The sequence below is a fragment of the Scyliorhinus torazame genome, chromosome 8 (assembly GCF_047496885.1).
Source record: "Scyliorhinus torazame isolate Kashiwa2021f chromosome 8, sScyTor2.1, whole genome shotgun sequence".
NCBI lineage: Eukaryota > Metazoa > Chordata > Chondrichthyes > Carcharhiniformes > Scyliorhinidae > Scyliorhinus > Scyliorhinus torazame.
The window spans coordinates 100,477,377-100,496,156 of NC_092714.1; the positions used below are offsets into that span (position 1 = coordinate 100,477,377).

Below are 18,780 nucleotides of genomic sequence, written 5' to 3' on the forward strand. Positions count from 1 at the left end.
GACACCCTATCTTATTGAATACTGAAGTTCAGATATACCACCACATCACCTTTCTTTTCTTTTCTTGACACTGGCTCTCGTAAACAATGTATATCCTTCCAGTTACATGTATCCCATTGATTGAAATCATTTTACCATGTCCCTGGAATGCTCATGGTGTTCCACCCATCAATCCCTACATAATCTTCCAGATCACACACTTTATTTGCCAGACTTCTTGCATTAATACAACAAACCTTTCCACCTTTTTATTACAGGAGTGCTACTAAAATTCTCTTCTTGGACCTTTACTTGTGCTCTGAGACTCTGGTGTAAATGTGTCAATACATTGTCCAAAAGTGTTCCTCCACAGAAAATAATAATGGCTTGGAGCAAGTAATGTCCTTGCAAACCCATATCACACTTCTACCAATCCATTCTCTCAATTTTATTCCTTTCCATTGGCTTGGAGGCTTCTATTTGGTATCTTTCTCTGAGTGAAGACACCACCCTAGCTTCTCCAATCTGGCCTAACAATGGTATGAAATAAATATGTCAAAAATCTGCCGCAATGTGGAATTTCTTTGCAAACAAACCATTGGCACAATTTTATGTCCGATGCTCACATAGTTTGGGCAGATCTCGGGTGTCGCGAGCAGGAAATATGGCAGAATTAAAGTACTGATTCCCCAGTGCCTTTGCCACTACTGAGACAAAATGATGGCGGACATTGAATACATCTAACCAGATTTTGATCAGCATAGGCAAAAGATCAATAAATAACATGATTATATCTTATGATATATTCCTGTCATCAACACATTATTAATGCTAGCTGTCAGGAATTCTGTAGTGTTCTTGGCTTCAAGCTCCATTAAGAGAGCAGAAGGAAGGCTTAAAAAATGGAGGACAGCATTTCCACATCATCACAAAGTGATTTGATTGGGTCTTTTTTAAAACCGTCTTTTTCCGGCAGCTGTACTGACCTCCAGCCACACTGCTCTGTGGCAGATACTGCAGCAATTTTGCGTCGCTTCTCACCAAGCAGACACTGGACATGTGTAAAGCCCACCCTGCCACCGATTTTCTTTGCAAAGAAAAGCTGAACTGTCAGTTTTACTTTTGCCTTTTGCCTTTCATCTTTCAGCTTCTGGCAATAGCTATTTATTTAACTTTTCACTTTATCTTCTTTTCCAATTTTGAACTTTGCTGCTGTGGAATAATTTGACCCTTGTTGGCAAGCTAACACTAACTTACCCGAATGGTCAGCCTGTACATGTTAAGGCAGTTAAGTCCTGAAACCCTGTTGTACTAACATATCAACTTAACAGCTTGTCTGTAAAAATGTTACAAGTGTTCTTGCTTGATGTCGACACAGTGCCCCCATTAAACAGAGGTACAAAGGCCAATTGCAATGTTCAAATTCACTTATTCACTGTAGTTTTTCATAATATTCTGGATATTGCTTAGTTCTTACAAAAATGTAAACTGAACTGGCATCTAATTTTTCAAACCATTTTAATAGATAAACTGCATTTACTTCAATTTCCCAGACTCCACATGCATTTGTAAAATAAAGTTAAACGGATATGCGACTAGTTCTTTAATGCCATTTTACAAAGGAGGTATTGTCATTTTTTATTTAATTATGACTTAGAATCATAGAATTCACAGTGCAGAAGGAGGTCATTCGGCCCATCGAGTCTGCACCGGCTCTTGGAAAGAGCACCCTACCCAAGTCCACACCTCCACCCTATCCCCATAACCCAGTAACCCCACCCAACACGAAGGGCAATTTTGGACACTAAGGGTAATTTAGCATGACCAGTCAACCTGACCTGCACATCTTTGGACTGTGGGAGGAAACCGTAGCACTCGAAGGAAACCCACGCACACACGGGGAGAATGCGCAGACTCCGCACAGACAGTGACCCAAGCCGGTATTCGGACCTGGGACCCTGGAGCTGTGAAGCAATTGTGCTAACCACAATGTTACCGTGCTGCCCTAAACGTATAGCAGAACATTTCATTTTTGAAAGAGAACAATTATTTCAATAAGCTATGTGGCATTCAGTGACTAAGTTATGCAAAAAATGTTCAATTAATGCTCAATTGGGTAATTAATACCATATATTAAGTTGTGTATATTAACAATAACTTAAGGCAACTTATTATAATAAAAGTTTCAGTTTTAGAAAAAAGACCATGATATTTTAAAACAGAACATTTTGGTAAGAAAAATGAAGGTGTCTTTTCTTGGAAAATAATATCCACTGGGATCAAGAAATCAAGGGAACTCAAATACAAATATGCAAATTACTAAAAGTATCAAGAATGGTTAATAAAGGTTGGATTATTTCCAGAGGGATAGCATTTCTTTTCTTTATTCATTCACAGGATGTGGCAGCACGGTAGCATTGTGGATAGCACAATTGCTTCACAGCTCCAGGGTCCCAGGTTTGATTCCGGCTTGGGTCACTGTCTGTGCGGAGTCTGCACATCCTCCCCGTGTGTGCGTGGGTTTCCTCCGGGTGCTCCGGTTTCCTCCCATAGTCCAAAGATGTGCAGGTTAGGTGGATTGGCCATGATAAATTGCCCTTGGTGTCCAAAATTTCCCTTAGTGTTGGGTGGGGTTACTGGGTTATGGGGATAGGGTGGAGGTGTTGACCTTGGGTAGGGTGCTCTTTCCAGGAGCCGGTGCGGACTCGATGGGCCGAATGGCCTCCTTCTGCACTGTAAATTCTATGATTCTATGAGGTCAGCATTTGCTGCCTATCCTTAATTACCCATGAAACGGAGTAGCTTACTCGGCCATTTCAGAAGGTAGTTCAGAGCCTGAAGTTTCATGTAGGCTAGACTGGAAGGATGAGCCACCATTACTAAGACTAGCTTTACATTCCAGATTTGTTCATTGTGCTGCTGTGAGGTTTGAACGTGTGTCTCCAGAGGATTAACCTGAGCCTTTTGATTAATCGTCCAGTAACATCCACTATCTCCCCGAAAAGCAGAGGAGCTGCATTAAACTTGTTTTGAACCTTCATTGGAGCACACTTGGAGTGTGCACTACGGTTGCCATTTAATAAAAAGGATATCGACACCAGGGAAGGCTCAAAAAGGATTTACAAAGATGGTACCAGAAATGAGAAGTTATACCTATGGTATATGGTTCTCTTTTCTCTTGAAAAGTAGAAGACAGAGGGGTGAACTAATACAGGTATTTAAAATTTTAAATGGACTGAGAGTGGCCTATCAAAGCCCTTTAAACTTCACCAGAAGTTTAAATTAACTGATTTGTGGCAGCTAGTGCCAAAATAAATTAGATATGGTCTTCCCTTCGACATAGCTGCTCTCGATGCTTGGCCCTGGGACCAGGCTGCACTGCCCAGATCTAGCCTGCCCTGAGTTGTAATGTTGGGCAAGACAGGATTTCAGTTAAGAAACTGGGAATGGAGTGCAAATCTGATGCTGATTGCTACTGAGAAGATGTTCAGGCCCATTAGGGAGGATATGTATAGGGAAGTTAGATAAGATGAAGGAGAATAAAATAGTGTTATTCCCGTCGATAAATAAAAGGGAGGACGTTTGAGTGGAGCATAAAAAGAAAGACTTCTACTTACACAGCACCTTTCATGACATTGAGATGTCCCCAAGGTGCTTCATAGCCAATGAAGTATCTTTTCAATTCTATGATGTGGAGATGCCGGCGTTGGACTGGGGTGAGCACAGTAAGAAGTCTTACAACACCAGGTTAAAGTACAACAGGTTTGTTTCAAACACTAGCTTTCGGAGCACTGCTCCACCTGAGGAAGGAGCAGTGCTCCGAAAGCTAGTGTTTGAAACAAACCTGTTGGACTTTAACCTGGTGTTGTAAGACTTCTTACTGTTTTCAATTCTAGTCATTGTTGTAGTGTAGGAAACACAGCAGTCAATTTATACACAAATATCTAAGTGATAATGCCCACGTGGTGTTTACTGAGGGAAACCTGTTATCCAGGCGATGAGCGATAAATCCCATGCTCTTTATTGAAATAGTGTCATGGGATATTTTATGTCCACCTGAGAGTACAGATGGAGCCCCACTTTAAAATCTCAGCCCAGCAAACAGCACCTGTAATGATATGGCACTCAAAGTGCTTCATCTTACTGCCTTTCTAGATTTTTACAGTGAAATCCTGGAGTGGAACTTGAAACCTGCAACCTTCTGATTCAAAGGCAAGAGTGGTACCAACTGAGCCACAACTGATACTTAAATAAATAGATGCTGGCATGTACTGATTGAGCTGAATGGCCTCTTACAATGCTGTATATGCTGTGTAATTCTAAGTAAATAGATATTGCATTACTTAATTAGACTCAATCATGAATGTAATATAGTCGCAGGTCCCATTTTAGTATTGATATAGTGAGTCAGCTTTAGTTAAAAAGGTGAGAGTATCGCCCACATTATGATGTAAAGGAACAAGTGACCAGTCTAGAGGGTAGTCTTGCACAGCCGTGTGTAGAGACAACTCTCAGCTTAGACCTCACCCTGTATGTATGTCCATAGTTATGAGTAATTAATAAACACTTGCTGTTAAACATACACGACTCAGAGTCTTTTCATGAGACAATCTACACACATCTTAAAATAAGCAAAAGGGGTAACCGATAGGTTAAAGATATAATCAAGCTGCAGAAATGTGATAAAAATAATAAAAGCATATGAATCCAGATGAGAAAACAATCTTAAAAATGTGGAACACAATGACCTGTGAAGTTTCTGTGACAGAAACAGAAAATGCTGGAAAATCTCAGCTGTCCTGACAGCATCGGTGGAGAGAGAACAGAGCTAACGTTTTGAGACTGGAAAGCACTTTGTCCGAGCTGCATAGAACTGGAAAAAAAATTAGATTTCTACTGTTGTGGGGGGGGTGGGGGGGGGAGGGGGGGGGGGGTGGTAGAGACGTGGAGCAGTGAATTGGATAAATAGGCCAGCGATAGGTAGAGGCTGGGGAGAGATTGACAGAGATGGGTCGTGAACAAAGAGACAAAAGGAATGTAAATTGGGTGATCAAGGCGAAGGTGAGTGCTGATTGTGGCACATTAAGAGATTAGAATGTGTTAATGGCAGAACAAAGGTAGATAGTGTCAAAGGACAAACTGGAACATGGAACAGATGGCTCTGTTGGGGAGAGGGGAAATGGTGCTAAGGGAAAACCAAGATGGAAAGCAGGGTAAAAAGGGAGTTGTAAAAATGAATCAATGGAACAAATAAAATAAATTGATAGGTGGAAGAGCGAATTCACACTCCGAGCGTGTTGAACTCAATGTTAAGTTCAGAAGGCTGTATTGTGCCTTATCAAAAGATGAGGTGGTATTCCTCCATTCTGGGTTTGGCTTTCAGTGGAACATTGGAACTCTATTCTGAGATCTTTATACTTAAATCGTTTGTTGAAATTCTTCATCTTTTAGCCGGCATTAAATTGTTTATTTGGGATTAACCGATGCCCATATTGAAATTGCAAAGGGAACGCACCAATATATTATGTATTCATGTTTAAATATTTTCACACTGTTAAGCTTAAAGTGAATAATAAATAAATTCTCCATTGAGAGTATACCTGTTCCTTCGGAACTTTAGGTACCTCTGTCACTTTTATGGTGTTCCTTCCAGTTTTTAGGCTGATATACATCAGGCAAATACCTTGTTCACTGAAAGTGCGACATTGCAAAATTCCTGCTCTTGTATTTTGCTTGTGATATACTATTGTGGAGAAAATGTAGAATTTGGCAGTAATGGTTTATTCCCTATGAAATATCCTCTGCCTCCGTCCCTCTCTTTCTATTGACCCCTTGCTTGTTTCTATTCCCATTCATTTTTGCCAAAACAAAATGAAAACTAATATCTGGGGCGAAATTCTCCGACCCATCGGCGGGGGCTGGCGTGAATCCCTCCCCCGCCGGTTGCTGAAGTCTCCGGCACCGGAGATTCGGCGGGGGCGGGAATCACTCCGCGCCGGTTGGCGGGCCCCCCCCGCGCGATTCTCCAGCCCGGATGGGCCGAAGTCCCGCCGCTAAAATGCCTGTCCCGCCAGCGTAAATTAAACCACCTACCTTACTGGCGGGACAAGGCGGCGCGGGCGGGCTCCTTTTGGTCTCTCTCAACTCTTTTAAGTCCACCTTTCTTTCCCCCTCTATTTTGCTTGCTGTTTAAAATCTTACATTAAATATTCTAGCTCACACTCCCTGTGTTAGAGTCTTATTAATTAAGAATTCTTCAGTTTGATTGCTCAGGCGTCGGTGCAGACTCGATGGGCTGAAGGGCCTCTTCTGCACTGTAGTATTCTGTGATTCTGTGAAAGAGATATACAGTGCTTGCCCTGACAGGTTCTACATCCTTTATTATCTGCACTGATTCAGACACATATTTAGAGTAAGTTGCTGTTCAGAAGCCCACAGAAAATCATAATGAATGGTAAACACTGTTTCTTTGCTGCTGACCACAATATCAAGGTCTGTGGCTTTAAAACATAAAAACAGAAACCAGAAAAGAGAGACATGTTGCTGAAGCTTTCCACCTTGCATTCATCAAGACAAACACAAGAATGCCAAATTTCAAATGATCACAATTTATGCTAGAAGAGAAAAGGGTGCTGATTAATTGGCAAATCGGCACTGATGGATGAAGGCATTGACATGGAGAAAGCAGCACCTTACTACACCTTGCTATAACTGTAACATTATATTCTGCAGTCTCTCCTTCTGTTCCCTATGTACGGCATGCATTGTTTGTACAGCATGCAAGAAATAATATTTTTCACTGTATACTAATATACTAATACATGTGACAATAATAAATCAAATCGAATCAAATCAGCAAGGGACAATGGGCTCACAAGTCTCTTGGATACTTCAAAAAAGACACAAGAGAACAGGTTGCTGTTTATGAATGTATATCACTTCTTGCAAGCTAAAATGAACCATGTTAGGAGTATGACTGATTATCTTTCATTATTTATTGGTATAGCTGGCAGCATACTCAGAATTATTCAGCAAGGGCTGCCTAATTGACATTGAACATAATTTTTATTTGGGTTTTGTAAGTGCAGGCTTGTTGAGTGTAGTCTATACCGTGTCTGTTGCAAACAGCCAAAGGAATTTGCTGTTGATCAGCTAATTGCTGATATGTGTATGGTAGAGATACTTTGCCTTTCCGGGGTAATTTGAGGTAGACCAAGAACCTGTCCTTGGGCCATTTGTGAACTTCCATAATACACAGCATACACTAGTCTGATCAGGATAGCCATTGTCTGCAGGGTATTTTTAATGTCCTCTGTTTCTTTGTCAAGCTTGCAATGTGGACGTTGCTATTATGCAGTAATTGCATGAGTGGTATTTCCCACGAAAAGGATGCTGCCTTCGATCAATAAGACATAGCACCATAACCTCCTGCTATCTAGCAACAGATTTTGGGAGCACTCCAGTGATGCACTGGGGAACCCCTCTGGGAAGTTCCCAGGGAAGGATTTACCTAGCAATTGTCCAGAAGGACTAACGTGCCCTGGACAGATGCTCTGGGCTGGGATTCATCTGACAAAGCGATTTAAATTGTTAACCTCGGATGGTTCTGTCAGTTTTACATCAGTAGCTACTCTGAAAGAGTTAGAAGGAAAAAAAGCATGTCTAACTTCAGACTAATTATTTTCAACACACAGACTGAGTTCCGCAGGGGTCACCCCCCACACTCTCACTCTTGAACCCCCAGGGGACCCCAAACCCACCAGAGGACCCCTCCAGATCATCCCCCAACCAAGAACCCCCCCCCCCCCTCACACCCCCAACCTGAACCGACACTCTGCCCCCTAATGTCCAGGCCCATCTTGATACCAGCCTCCCTCATGACCCGACCCGCGTCTCCCCTGACCCATCCTGACACCCCTCCGCTACTGATATCTGAACCAGCACCACATCATCCCATCCATTTACCTTTGAAGCTTACCTTCTCCCTTGCAATGGCCGTTAAAAGTCACCTGTCATAAAATGGGGGTGTCCTCCTTTAGCACTTTGTTGCTGAAGTCCCTGTTCTGTTTCATTGCTTCAATCTCACTGGCCTGAGTCAGGAAGGTGGGGTGAGACAGGCTGTTTGGATTTCAAGTGAATTTAAGTCACTAGAGAGTAGCAATCTGCCACTGACTCTGAGTAAGTTACATGCCATTATGCCCATCACACACTTGAACAACGTTGTTTATGCATTTCAATGCCAGCGCAATGCCAGATATATAGGCCGTACATCCCAATGATTGAATTAAACAGAATGTTCTTTCAGTTCTTCATATTAGGCAGAGTACAGAGTGATTCAACCAGTCCGTACTTGCAAAACCCTAAACAAATCATCTTCTGTTAGATGTGATTTGCGATTAGGCAGCCCCTGTTGATTGATCTTGAGTGCTCTAATAGCTACACTAATAACCAATTTAGAATATATTTGAGCTTAGTATCACGTTTGAATTTCCTGAGAGCTTGGGGAATGTATACTTCCTCATTGCTTTCTCCATGACAATATTTTGGCCATCAAAGTTGACTTTAAGGGTGGCAGTAGGGTAATGGTATTGTCACTGGACTAGAATCTCAGAGACCCAGGGTAATGTTCTTGGGACTTAGGTTCAAATCCCACATGCGCGGAAGGTGAAATTTGAATTCAATAAAAATCTGGAATTTAAAGTCTAATGATGACCATGAAACCATTATTCATTGTCATAAAAACACATCTGGTTCATTCACGTTCTTTATGGAAGGTAATCTGCCAACCTTACCTGGTCTAGCCCACATGTGACTCTTAAAAGGTCTCTGAAATCCATTTAGTTCAAGGGAAATTAGGGGTGGACAATAAATGTTGGCTCAGCCAGTGACACCTGTATCTGCTGAACAAATCAAAAACTTACAACAAATCAGCACCATTTTTTCCTATGCTATAAATTTTAATGCAGTTGTTTGAAATGTGGCATTCCTGTGTTGGAACTGATTTCAAAATCATTTGGTCAAATGTTTTTAACAGACTAGTTAATTGCTAAGCAGATTAAAATATGACGGAGTACAGAGAAAGTGTTAAAATATAATTTGCAATCTAGATAGACTTTTCCTATTTGTGGTTCTCAAATACAGATGGCATGGAGTTTGGTTTGAGTCACTCAAATTGGTTTGTAAAACATTTTACGACTTAATTGCATGTCACTTAATGATACAAAATGTGTAACTGACAAAGTCATTTCCATTTTGATTTGGTTACTTCGTTCAAAACATTTTCATTGATCTACATTTTAATTGAGTTTGATTGCTCTCTTTTTGAGTGATTTTTTTCCAGGGGCACCTAATTTCCTGTATAGCTGATACCATTGAAATAGATTATCTGGTCTTGATCCCATTGCTGTTCCTGGGTGCCCTCTGTGTGAAAATCAGCTGATTCTTTCCCCTACATTACAATTGTGACTGCAATTCAAAAGTACTTCATTGACTATCAAGCAATTTTGAGTGTTCGATGTGAGGAAACACAGAAAATTGGAGCAGGAGTAGGCCATTCAGCCCTCCAAACCTGCTCCGCCATTCAATATGATTACGGTCCTCTGTCTCAACGCCATACTCCAGGGCTTTTTCTCCTACCCAATGACACCTTTAGAGCTGAGAAATCTAACTATTTCCTTCTTAAATATATTCAGTGATTTGGCCTCCACGTGGGTTTCGCCCCCACAACACAAAGATGTGCAAGGTAGATGGATTGAACACGCAAAATTGCCACTTAATTGGAAAAAATTAATTGGGTACTCTAAATTTATTTTTTTTAATGAAAATGTGTTTACTTTATTTGAGGTATTTTAGCTATACTTCAATCATATTAGATTCAAAACTTGTTTGAAAATCAGTTCATTAGTATTTTAAAGTCTGGTTTGTATGTGTTTTCCCCTTTAGGAATACTACATACTGCATGAAGGTTTCAATGTCACTGATTGTAGCTGAAAATGATACAGGCCTTTGCTACAATGCAAGAATGAAATACTTTGAAAAAGCTGAACTCAGCAAGAGTAAAGAGATATCATGTCCAGACATTGAGGATTTCATCCTCCCTAGCAGTGAGCCTGTGCTGTGGTATAAGGTAAGATGATAACGGTTTCTTTTGGTATCTAGAATATTTTTTTTAATAAATATTTTTATTGAGTAATGTTATCAAAGAAAATTACTGCATGGCAACAGAAATAGACACTATAGTGTACCATGATTTTTGAACAGGAATGCAAATCAAAGGCCTGGCGACAATCAGTTGTTCAAAAAGGAGACACACTTCTAATCCATGAGGTAACAGAAGATGACATTGGAAATTACACATGTGAATTGAAGTTTGGAAGCTTCGTGGTAAGAAGAACGACAGAATTGGCAGTCACAGGTAGGCATTTGAGCTCAATTACTTTAATATTTGCATTTGTGAGTGTTTTTTTAAATACACAGATTACTGAAGTATCATGAGGTTTGAATTACTGACTACCTTCAGACATTTTTATGTGATTGTTCTGATGCTGTGCACACAAGTGGTTGGTTAAGTTCTAGTTTTATTATATCTTGCTCCTACCAGCACCAATACAGGATGATTTATTTCACTTTACTTCAAAAATTCCATCCAGGGAAATAATGCATGTAGTAATATGTAGCCGGCTAAATGGGCTACTGTTTATTTCTCTCTGAATTTTACAAATTGGAAATAGTGTCCCATTATTCGCACCACTCTGAGAGCTCGTGTTTTTCATTGCTGACAACCCCTCACCTCTGTTGACAATTCATCTTAAATGACGGCTGGTTACCAGAGAGGCAAAATACCCAGAAATAATGCAAAATAAATGCTGGTGAGGGATGAATTCCAGAGAGCTGAGGAGCTTATTGTGGTTTGGAACTTGGACATTCCGTTTTTTGTTTAATATTTGTTCACATATTGGTCTCCGACCAACTTGATTCAACATGCACACCTAATTCACCAGTGACCACCCAATGCATTGAATGTAAAATATGAAGTGGGTTCAGCAAGATTTTCCCAAGGAATGTAAAACTTAGGTCCAATTGATGTATTTTATTGTGGCTTGTGTTAAGAGTCACAGCTAACAATATAACCAAACGTTTTGACAATTTGGAGACATTTCAATCAATGTATTAACAAAGTAGATGTAAAGTCCAGACAAAGTGGTTTCACAGGCGGCGCAACATCGAGGGCTGAAGGGCCTGTACTGCGCTGTAATATTGTATGTTGCAACTGTTTTGAAAATAATTTTGGCACCAAATCTGAGCTGAATGAACATCATCTTGGCAGTTTCAAAATGGCTGCAATTAAGTATTATGGTTTCACTCATGGCTATCTCTTTAAGCAAAATTTCCCAGATTTATGAACATAAGGAGAATTTAAAATAGCAAAACTGTGTGACTATGTGCTTATAAAATGTGGTGCACAGACCTACAATCTTATTGAACCAATATAGTTTAATATTATAAAGGAGAAGACACTCAGCAGACTCCAATTTAATGAAAGTAGAGAAATGCAGAGAGCTCTGAAATGACACTTCTAATTTGTCCTATTCTTGTGTGTCAGCACGGAACTGGATTTTTGAAGTAATGGAATTCATATTTCATTTCAGGAATGCCAGTGACCAGCCTGAGTCTGCTAAAAGGGCACTTTAAATTATTCAGTTGTTCCATAGTTGCTTCATCAAGGCTCCATTGCTGTCACTGTGAACTCTAGCCATCAGTACTTTTGGGGACAGCTGTATAATTAGCTGCAAATGTTAGCCACTTCTGGCTTGACATGCAATTGGATTGCAAAATATAATGTATTCTGGGCAAGTTCTGGCAGATTTGTGTCTGTTCCTGCCAGGTAGCTTTAATATAGGGAAGTGAAAAGATTCAACATAGTTGGTAATCTTCATGAATAGGGTTACAATGTATTTAGACTGGAGGATAATACTAGTGATCGATCATGTCCAGCAATCTATCACACATGAGTTTCCATTCTAATTTCACTTGAATAGGAAAATCTTTTTCTATCCATGGTACAACATGCTCTTTTTGTGATGGTACTAATCTAAAAGCATCAATGTGTTTTTTTGTTGGATTGTATTATTTATAAAGAGATATTTGGTTTGGTCGAGTGTCAGATTGCAGGCGTTCGTCGTAAAACATAATGTTTTCGGCTCTATTGTGTGTTATAGAATCATAAAGTCCTGGAGCACAGAAGGAGACCATTGTGTTGGTGCCAACTCTTTGAAAGTGACATCTAGTTAGTCCCACTCACCAGCTTTTTCCCGGGTCCTTGAAATTTTCACCATTCCCAGTATGTAAATCACAAAAGCAAATGCTGAATAAATTATCTCCCATAATCTTTATGTTGTTATTCCAAGTTTTGTGGCAGTATCGTTGTTCAAAACGTATTACAGTTTAATTAAAATCATCTCCTCCTTTAAATGCCTGAAAGAATAAGAAGAGCTTTATTGGACTGTGACATAATTAATTTTCAGTGAATTATACTTCACAAAGATATGAGAAAGCATGCTGGAGAGCATTGAAGAATATAATCTTACTTCTCAGAGTTGGTTCTCTGTTGAAAATTAATTATCTTTCGAGCTATTTATCAGTTACACCAACGTTGTATTTTTATGCTCTCTTTGTTGCTCCAAAAAGTGATGATTTTACGACTTGTGCTTTCATGAAGACATGGTTGCGCTGAATAGGAATCAAATACCAAAGAAGCAGCATGAGTAAATCTCAGTCCATTATCTGAATATTACTTGAAATGTGCTAATATGCACAGAGCTGTTACTTTTTTTCATTTTCCATAACACCTTTCCTAATTCTGCAGCTTGTATTTTTTTCCTTTATGTGATTCCAAGTGAAACTTTTGGACTGTAGATTTATGTCAGCTGAAGTACAGTATATATTTTGTGAGTACAAGTGAGGGTGGCACGGTAGCACAGTGTTCAGCACTGCTGCCTCACAGCTTCAGGGACCTGGGTTCAATTCCGGCCTCAGGTGACCGTCTATGTTGAGTGTGCACATTCTCCTCTGTCTGTGTGTGTTTCCTCCAGGTGCTCCGGTTTCCTCCCACAGTCCAAAAATGTGCAGGTTAGGTGGATTGACCATACTAAATTGGTCTTTTGTGTCCAAAGGTTAGGTCAGGTTATGGGGCTAGGGTGGAGGCCTGGCCTTAAGTAGGGTGCTCTTTCCAAGGGCTGGTGCAGACTCGATGGGCCAAATGACCTCATTCTGCACTATAGGGATTCTATGATTCTATGAAGTGCATTGGTGTACACCTATTTTCTTTTGCAGTGGGAGGATATAGTGCCTACAACACAGTGCAGTACAAGTGCAACAGTGAAGGGAATAGGTTGGATGGGGTGCAGACACCTTACAATGTACCAGACCAAGAAATATATTTGTGAAATGACAATGGCTTCTGCCAATATTATTTCTCAGTTGACCTTATGTCATATTCCAAATTTTTATTTAGTCTTTTACTTATGGAACAAATTTAGTGAAGGAGTTATATTTATTGCAGGGTATTTAATGCAAAAGTTTTCTATATTCGCGCATTGCATTCAAACAAGCACATTCCCATATGCTTTGATTTAGGTGGCACCCAAACAAAAGCTGGAAAAATATGTGAATTGGAAATGTTCTCTCCCTCTAAGGCGGTAAAAAATCACAATTTTTAACTTGGCTTGCTATGTGCGAAGAACCTCACTTTGCAAAGGGTGAGATGAAATACAAAGGTGGAGATGCAGTTTCCTTCAAAAAAAGACTGTAAGGACGTTCACTATGACCAAGAGATTAGAACTGGTGACAGACAGTTAGTCGTCATCTTCAGTGAATGTAGATGACACACTGACTTGGAGAAGAATGGTGTGTCTTGCATCATGCATGGTTTGGGGGGAAATAAGTTGTACTGATTGAATGAAGTGAGTCCAATTATAGTTGCTGTTCTGTATGTTCAATTTATGCTGACTTAATGCAGCTTATTGATTCCTATCACATCTCCTTACACCATGTATTTGTTCTGTCTGCCTATTTGGAATGATTGAATAAGTGGGCATACAAAAGAACCGTAAGCCACTCCATTGTACAAGTTGAAGTAGAGCATGATGAGTGAACTCCCATGAATGTAAGATACTGAAGCTGCTTACCGGAATGACTGATCTCAGTGAACCCGAGAAGATAGTTGTAGCAGGCCCACATTTATCATCTTACAAGCTGCTTGACAAATGTGTCTCATGGACACTCCTCCCTTTGGGGGATCCATGGCCTTGCTCTCCAGCTATCTACAACACAGTAACAGAGTATGGTGATTAAACCTATATCACTTTATTGTTTCAGTGAACAATGCCACTCAGATTTATCTCATTCTTTAAACATTGCCCAATGTGAAATGTACAGAATTACACTCTTTTAACTCTCTCATGTCACAGAAAGAGACCTAGGTTATCTGCTTGAAATAAATTACAAATCAAACACGGACCAATCGCTGGAAAGGTTGAGACATGAGATGAATAAGGTGTAGGTTAAATGCATTCTGAACTGGAATAAAAGGAGCGAGTCAAAGGCTGGGCAAAACCAAGGTATTAAGAGCAACTGATAAATATGAGAGAAGATAATAGCAAAAAACTAGTAGTAAAATAAGCGTATTTGAGAAGCAAGCAGAAAAGGGATGGCAAGAGAGATTATGAGAAAAGTGAGAGGATTTTTATTAACACTGGTAGGAGATGAATAGCCAAAATGGAGTGTTATCCTTGTCTACGAGATTAGATATGAAGAGTTCATTTTGTACTTGAGAGCAGTTGAATAATAGAGATGACTTTTTGTCTCCATTTTTACAGATGAGTGTTGGACTGTAGGATTATTTGATTAGGATGTGGAAGAGCAATTATTAGTGATAAATATTCAAAAGAAGACTGGACAAACACAGTTGTAGGGGGAAGGGAGAATTCCTGTTGCCCCATTTTAATACCTGAAATAAGTGCCATGCACAATGTAAGGTGCCAAAACTGAGAGGCTCAAGTTGAACTTGAAATTAGGCACTAAGCCTCACACACATTATGTGGCTGTTAACAAGCTGCTGGCTGTTTATAAAAATGGACGTTGGGCTGCTTAACATTCCAATCATGGCCCAAACATAATTCTAGAGTAGCCATGATCTCTTTTAATGGTGGAACAGGATTGAAGGTCTAAATGGCCCACCCCTGTCCCTATATTCCTACATTGCAAGGAACAGGAGATTGTCAGGATGGCCGAGTGGTCTAAGGCGCCAGACTCAAGGAGTGTGTTTCTTTGCCTCGTTTAAGCCTGGTGATTTCTGGTCCCTTTCTCAGTTTAAAAAGAGCCACTTGTAAACTCACTCCCAGTGAGTTCTCCCAGTGAGCCAGAGAGAAGACAGCCAGGAGTGAGACACAGCAAAGAGTGAGTTTGGGAATTTGAATCGAGGTGGGAATTCGAAGCTGGGTGGGGAGGAAGTGCTTTTTATCCCTGGTAAGTGACTGGTAAGTAGTCTGTTTCTTTTCATTGGTATATTTTTTTTTTTTTTCTTCATTGTTTATTTGTTTATTAAAATTTTTTAGGGGGGAAATTGAAATTGTTGAAGTTAACCGAAGGTTTAAGACATGGCAGGAGATCTCAGACCCGTGTCATGCTCCTCGTGTGCGATGTGGGAGCTCAGGGACACGTCCACTGTCCCTGGCTCCTTCATGTGCATGAAGTGTGTCCAGTTGCAGCTCCTGTTAGACCGCTTGACGGCTCTGGAACTGCGGATGGACTCACTTTGGAGCGTCCGCGATGCTGAGGACGTCGTGGATAGCACGTTTAGCGAGTTGGTCACACCGCAGGTGAAAGGTACTGAGGGAGATAGTAAATGGGTGACCAAAAGACAGAGCAAGAGGAGGAAGGCAGTGCAGGTGTCCTCTGCGGTCATCTCCCTGCAAAACAGATATACCGCTTTGGATACTGTTGAGGGAGATGGCTCACCAGGGGAAGGCGGCAGCAGCCAGGTTCATGGCACCGTGGCTGGCTCTGCTGCGCAGCTGGGCAGGAAGAAGAATGGCAGGGCTATAGTGATAGGGGACTCAATTGTAAGGGGAATAGACAGGCGGTTCTGCGGACGAAATCGAGACTCCAGGATGGTATGTTGCCTCCCTGGTGCAAGGGTCAAGGATGTCTCGGAGCGGCTGCAGGACATTCTGGAGAGGGAGGGTGAACAGCCAGCTGTCGTGGTGCACATAGGCACCAACGATATAGGTAGAAAACGGGACGAGGTCCTACAAGCTGAATTTAGGGAGCTAGGAGTTAAACTAAAAAGTAGGACCTCAAAGGTAGTAATCTCAGGATTGCTACCAGTGCCACGAGCTAGTCAGAGTAGGAATGTCAGGATAGAGAGGATGAATACGTGGCTCGAGAGATGGTGCAAGAGGGAGGGATTCAAATTCCTGGGACATTGGAACCGATTCTGGGGGAGGTGGGACCAGTACAAACCGGACGGTCTGCACCTGGGCAGGACTGGAACCGATGTCCTAGGGGGGGTGTTTGCTAGAGCTGTTGGGGAGAGTTTAAACTAATGTGGCAGGGGGATGGGAACCGATGCAGGAAGTTGGAAGGTAGTAAAACAGGGACAGAAATAAAAGGCAGTAAGGGGGAAAGTGTAAGGCAGAGAAGCCATAGTCAAAAATCAAAAAGGGCGACAGTACAAGGTACAGTGACTCAGGGGAGCTCAGTGAATAGGACCAGGAATACTAAAAGAAATAAAACGGGAAGTGAAAACATTAATGGTAAGCGATGCGGCAGGTTGTTACAGGAAGATGTGGGTTCGACGACAAGGAAAATTAGGAGAAAGGTTAAGAGGAAATATAACTTAGGAGAGGTTACTGATCGAGGTGTTAAGATTCAGAACAGAGGTAAAAAAGCCAACATAAGTGTACTTTACCTGAATGCTCGTAGTATTCGGAATAAGGTAAATGAGTTGATGGCGCAAATCATCGTGAATGACTATGATCTAGTGGCCATTACTGAAACATGGTTAAAGGATGGTCATGACTGGGAGTTAAATATCCGAGGGTATCAAACTTTTCGGAAGGACAGAGTGGATGGTAAGGGAGGTGGTGTAGCTCTGTTATTTAAGGATGACATCCGGGCAACAGTAAGGGATGACATCGGTGCTATGGAGGATAAGGTTGAATCCATTTGGGTGGAAATCAGGAATAGTAAGGCGAAAAAGTCACTGATAGGAGTAATCTATAGGCCACCAAATAGTAACATTATGGTGGGGCAGGCAATAAACAAAGAAATAACTGATGCATGTAGAAATGGTACAGCAGTTATCATGGGGGATTTTAATCTACATGTTGATTGGTTTAACCAGGTCGGTCAAGGCAGCCTTGAGGAGGAGTTTATAGAATGTATCCGCGATAGTTTCCTCGAACAGTATGTAATGGAACCTACGAGGGAACAAGCGGTCCTAGATCTGGTCCTGTGTAATGAGACAGGATTGATTCAGGATCTCATAGTTAGGGATCCTCTCGGAAGGAGCGATCACAATATGGTGGAATTTAAAATACAGATGGAGGGTGAGAAGGTAAAATTAAGCACTAGTGTTTTGTGCTTAAACAAAGGAGATTACAATGGGATGAGAGAAGAACTAGCTAAGGTAGACTGGGAGCAAAGACTTTATGGTGAAACAGTTGAGGAACAGTGGAGAACCTTCCAAGTGATTTTACACAGTGCCCAGCAAAGGTTTATACCAACAAAAAGGAAGGACGGTAAAAAGAGGGAAAATCGACCGTGGATATCTAAGGAAATAAGGGAGAGTATCAAATTGAAGGAAAAAAACATACAAAGTAGCAAAGATCAGTGGGAGACTAGCGGACTGGGAAATCTTTAGGGGGCAACAGAAAGCTACTAAAAAAGCTATAAAGAAGAGTAAGATAGATTATGAGAGTAAACTTGCTCAGAATATAAAAACAGATAGTAAAAGTTTCTACAAATACATAAAACAAAAAAGAGTGGCTAAGGTAAATATTGGTCCTTTAGAGGATGAGAAGGGAGATTTAATAATGGGAGATGAGGAAATGGCTGAGGAACTGAACAGGTTTTTTGGGTCGGTCTTCACAGTGGAAGACACAGATAACATGCCAGTGACTGATGGAAATGAGGCTATGACAGGTGAGGACCTTGAGAGGATTGATATCACCAAGAAGGTAGTGATGGGCAAGCTAATGGGGCTAAAGGTAGACAAGTCTCCTGGCCCTGATGGAATGCATCCCAGAGTGCTAAAAGAGATGGCTAGGGAAATTGCAAATGCACTAGTGATAATTTACCAAAATTCACTAGACTCTGGGGTGGTCCCGGCGGATTGGAAATTAGCAAACGTGACACCACTGTTTAAAAAAGGAGGTAGGCAGAAAGTGGGTAATTATAGGCCAGTGAGCTTAACTTCGGTAGTGGGGAAGATGCTGGAATCTATCATCAAGGAAGAAATAGCGAGGCATCTGGATGGAAATTGTCCCATTGGACAGACGCAGCATGGGTTCATAAAGGGCAGGTCGTGCCTAACTAATTTAGTGGAATTTTTTGAGGACATTAACAGTGCGGTAGATAACGGGGAGCCAATGGATGTGGTATATCTGGATTTGCAGAAAGCCTTTGACAAGGTGCCACACAAAAGGTTGTTGCATAAGATAAAGATGCATGGCATTAAGGGGAAAGTAGGAGCATGGAGAGAGGATTGGTTAATAAATAGAAAGCAAAGAGTGGGGATTA

At 41.0% G+C, this 18,780-nt stretch overlaps 1 protein-coding gene across 2 annotated transcripts in view; it reads left to right on the forward strand.

The window, feature by feature from the left end:
* The window catches only part of LOC140428010 (interleukin-1 receptor accessory protein-like 1), a 2,037,829-nt gene that overhangs the window by 1,070,909 nt on the left and 948,140 nt on the right, over positions 1–18,780 (forward strand). For both annotated transcript variants that reach the window (XM_072513958.1, XM_072513959.1), the window contains exons 4-5: positions 9,922–10,105; positions 10,240–10,393. In XM_072513958.1, the coding sequence (XP_072370059.1) occupies positions 9,922–10,105; positions 10,240–10,393 (338 nt within the window). The remainder of the gene's footprint in view (positions 1–9,921; positions 10,106–10,239; positions 10,394–18,780) is intronic.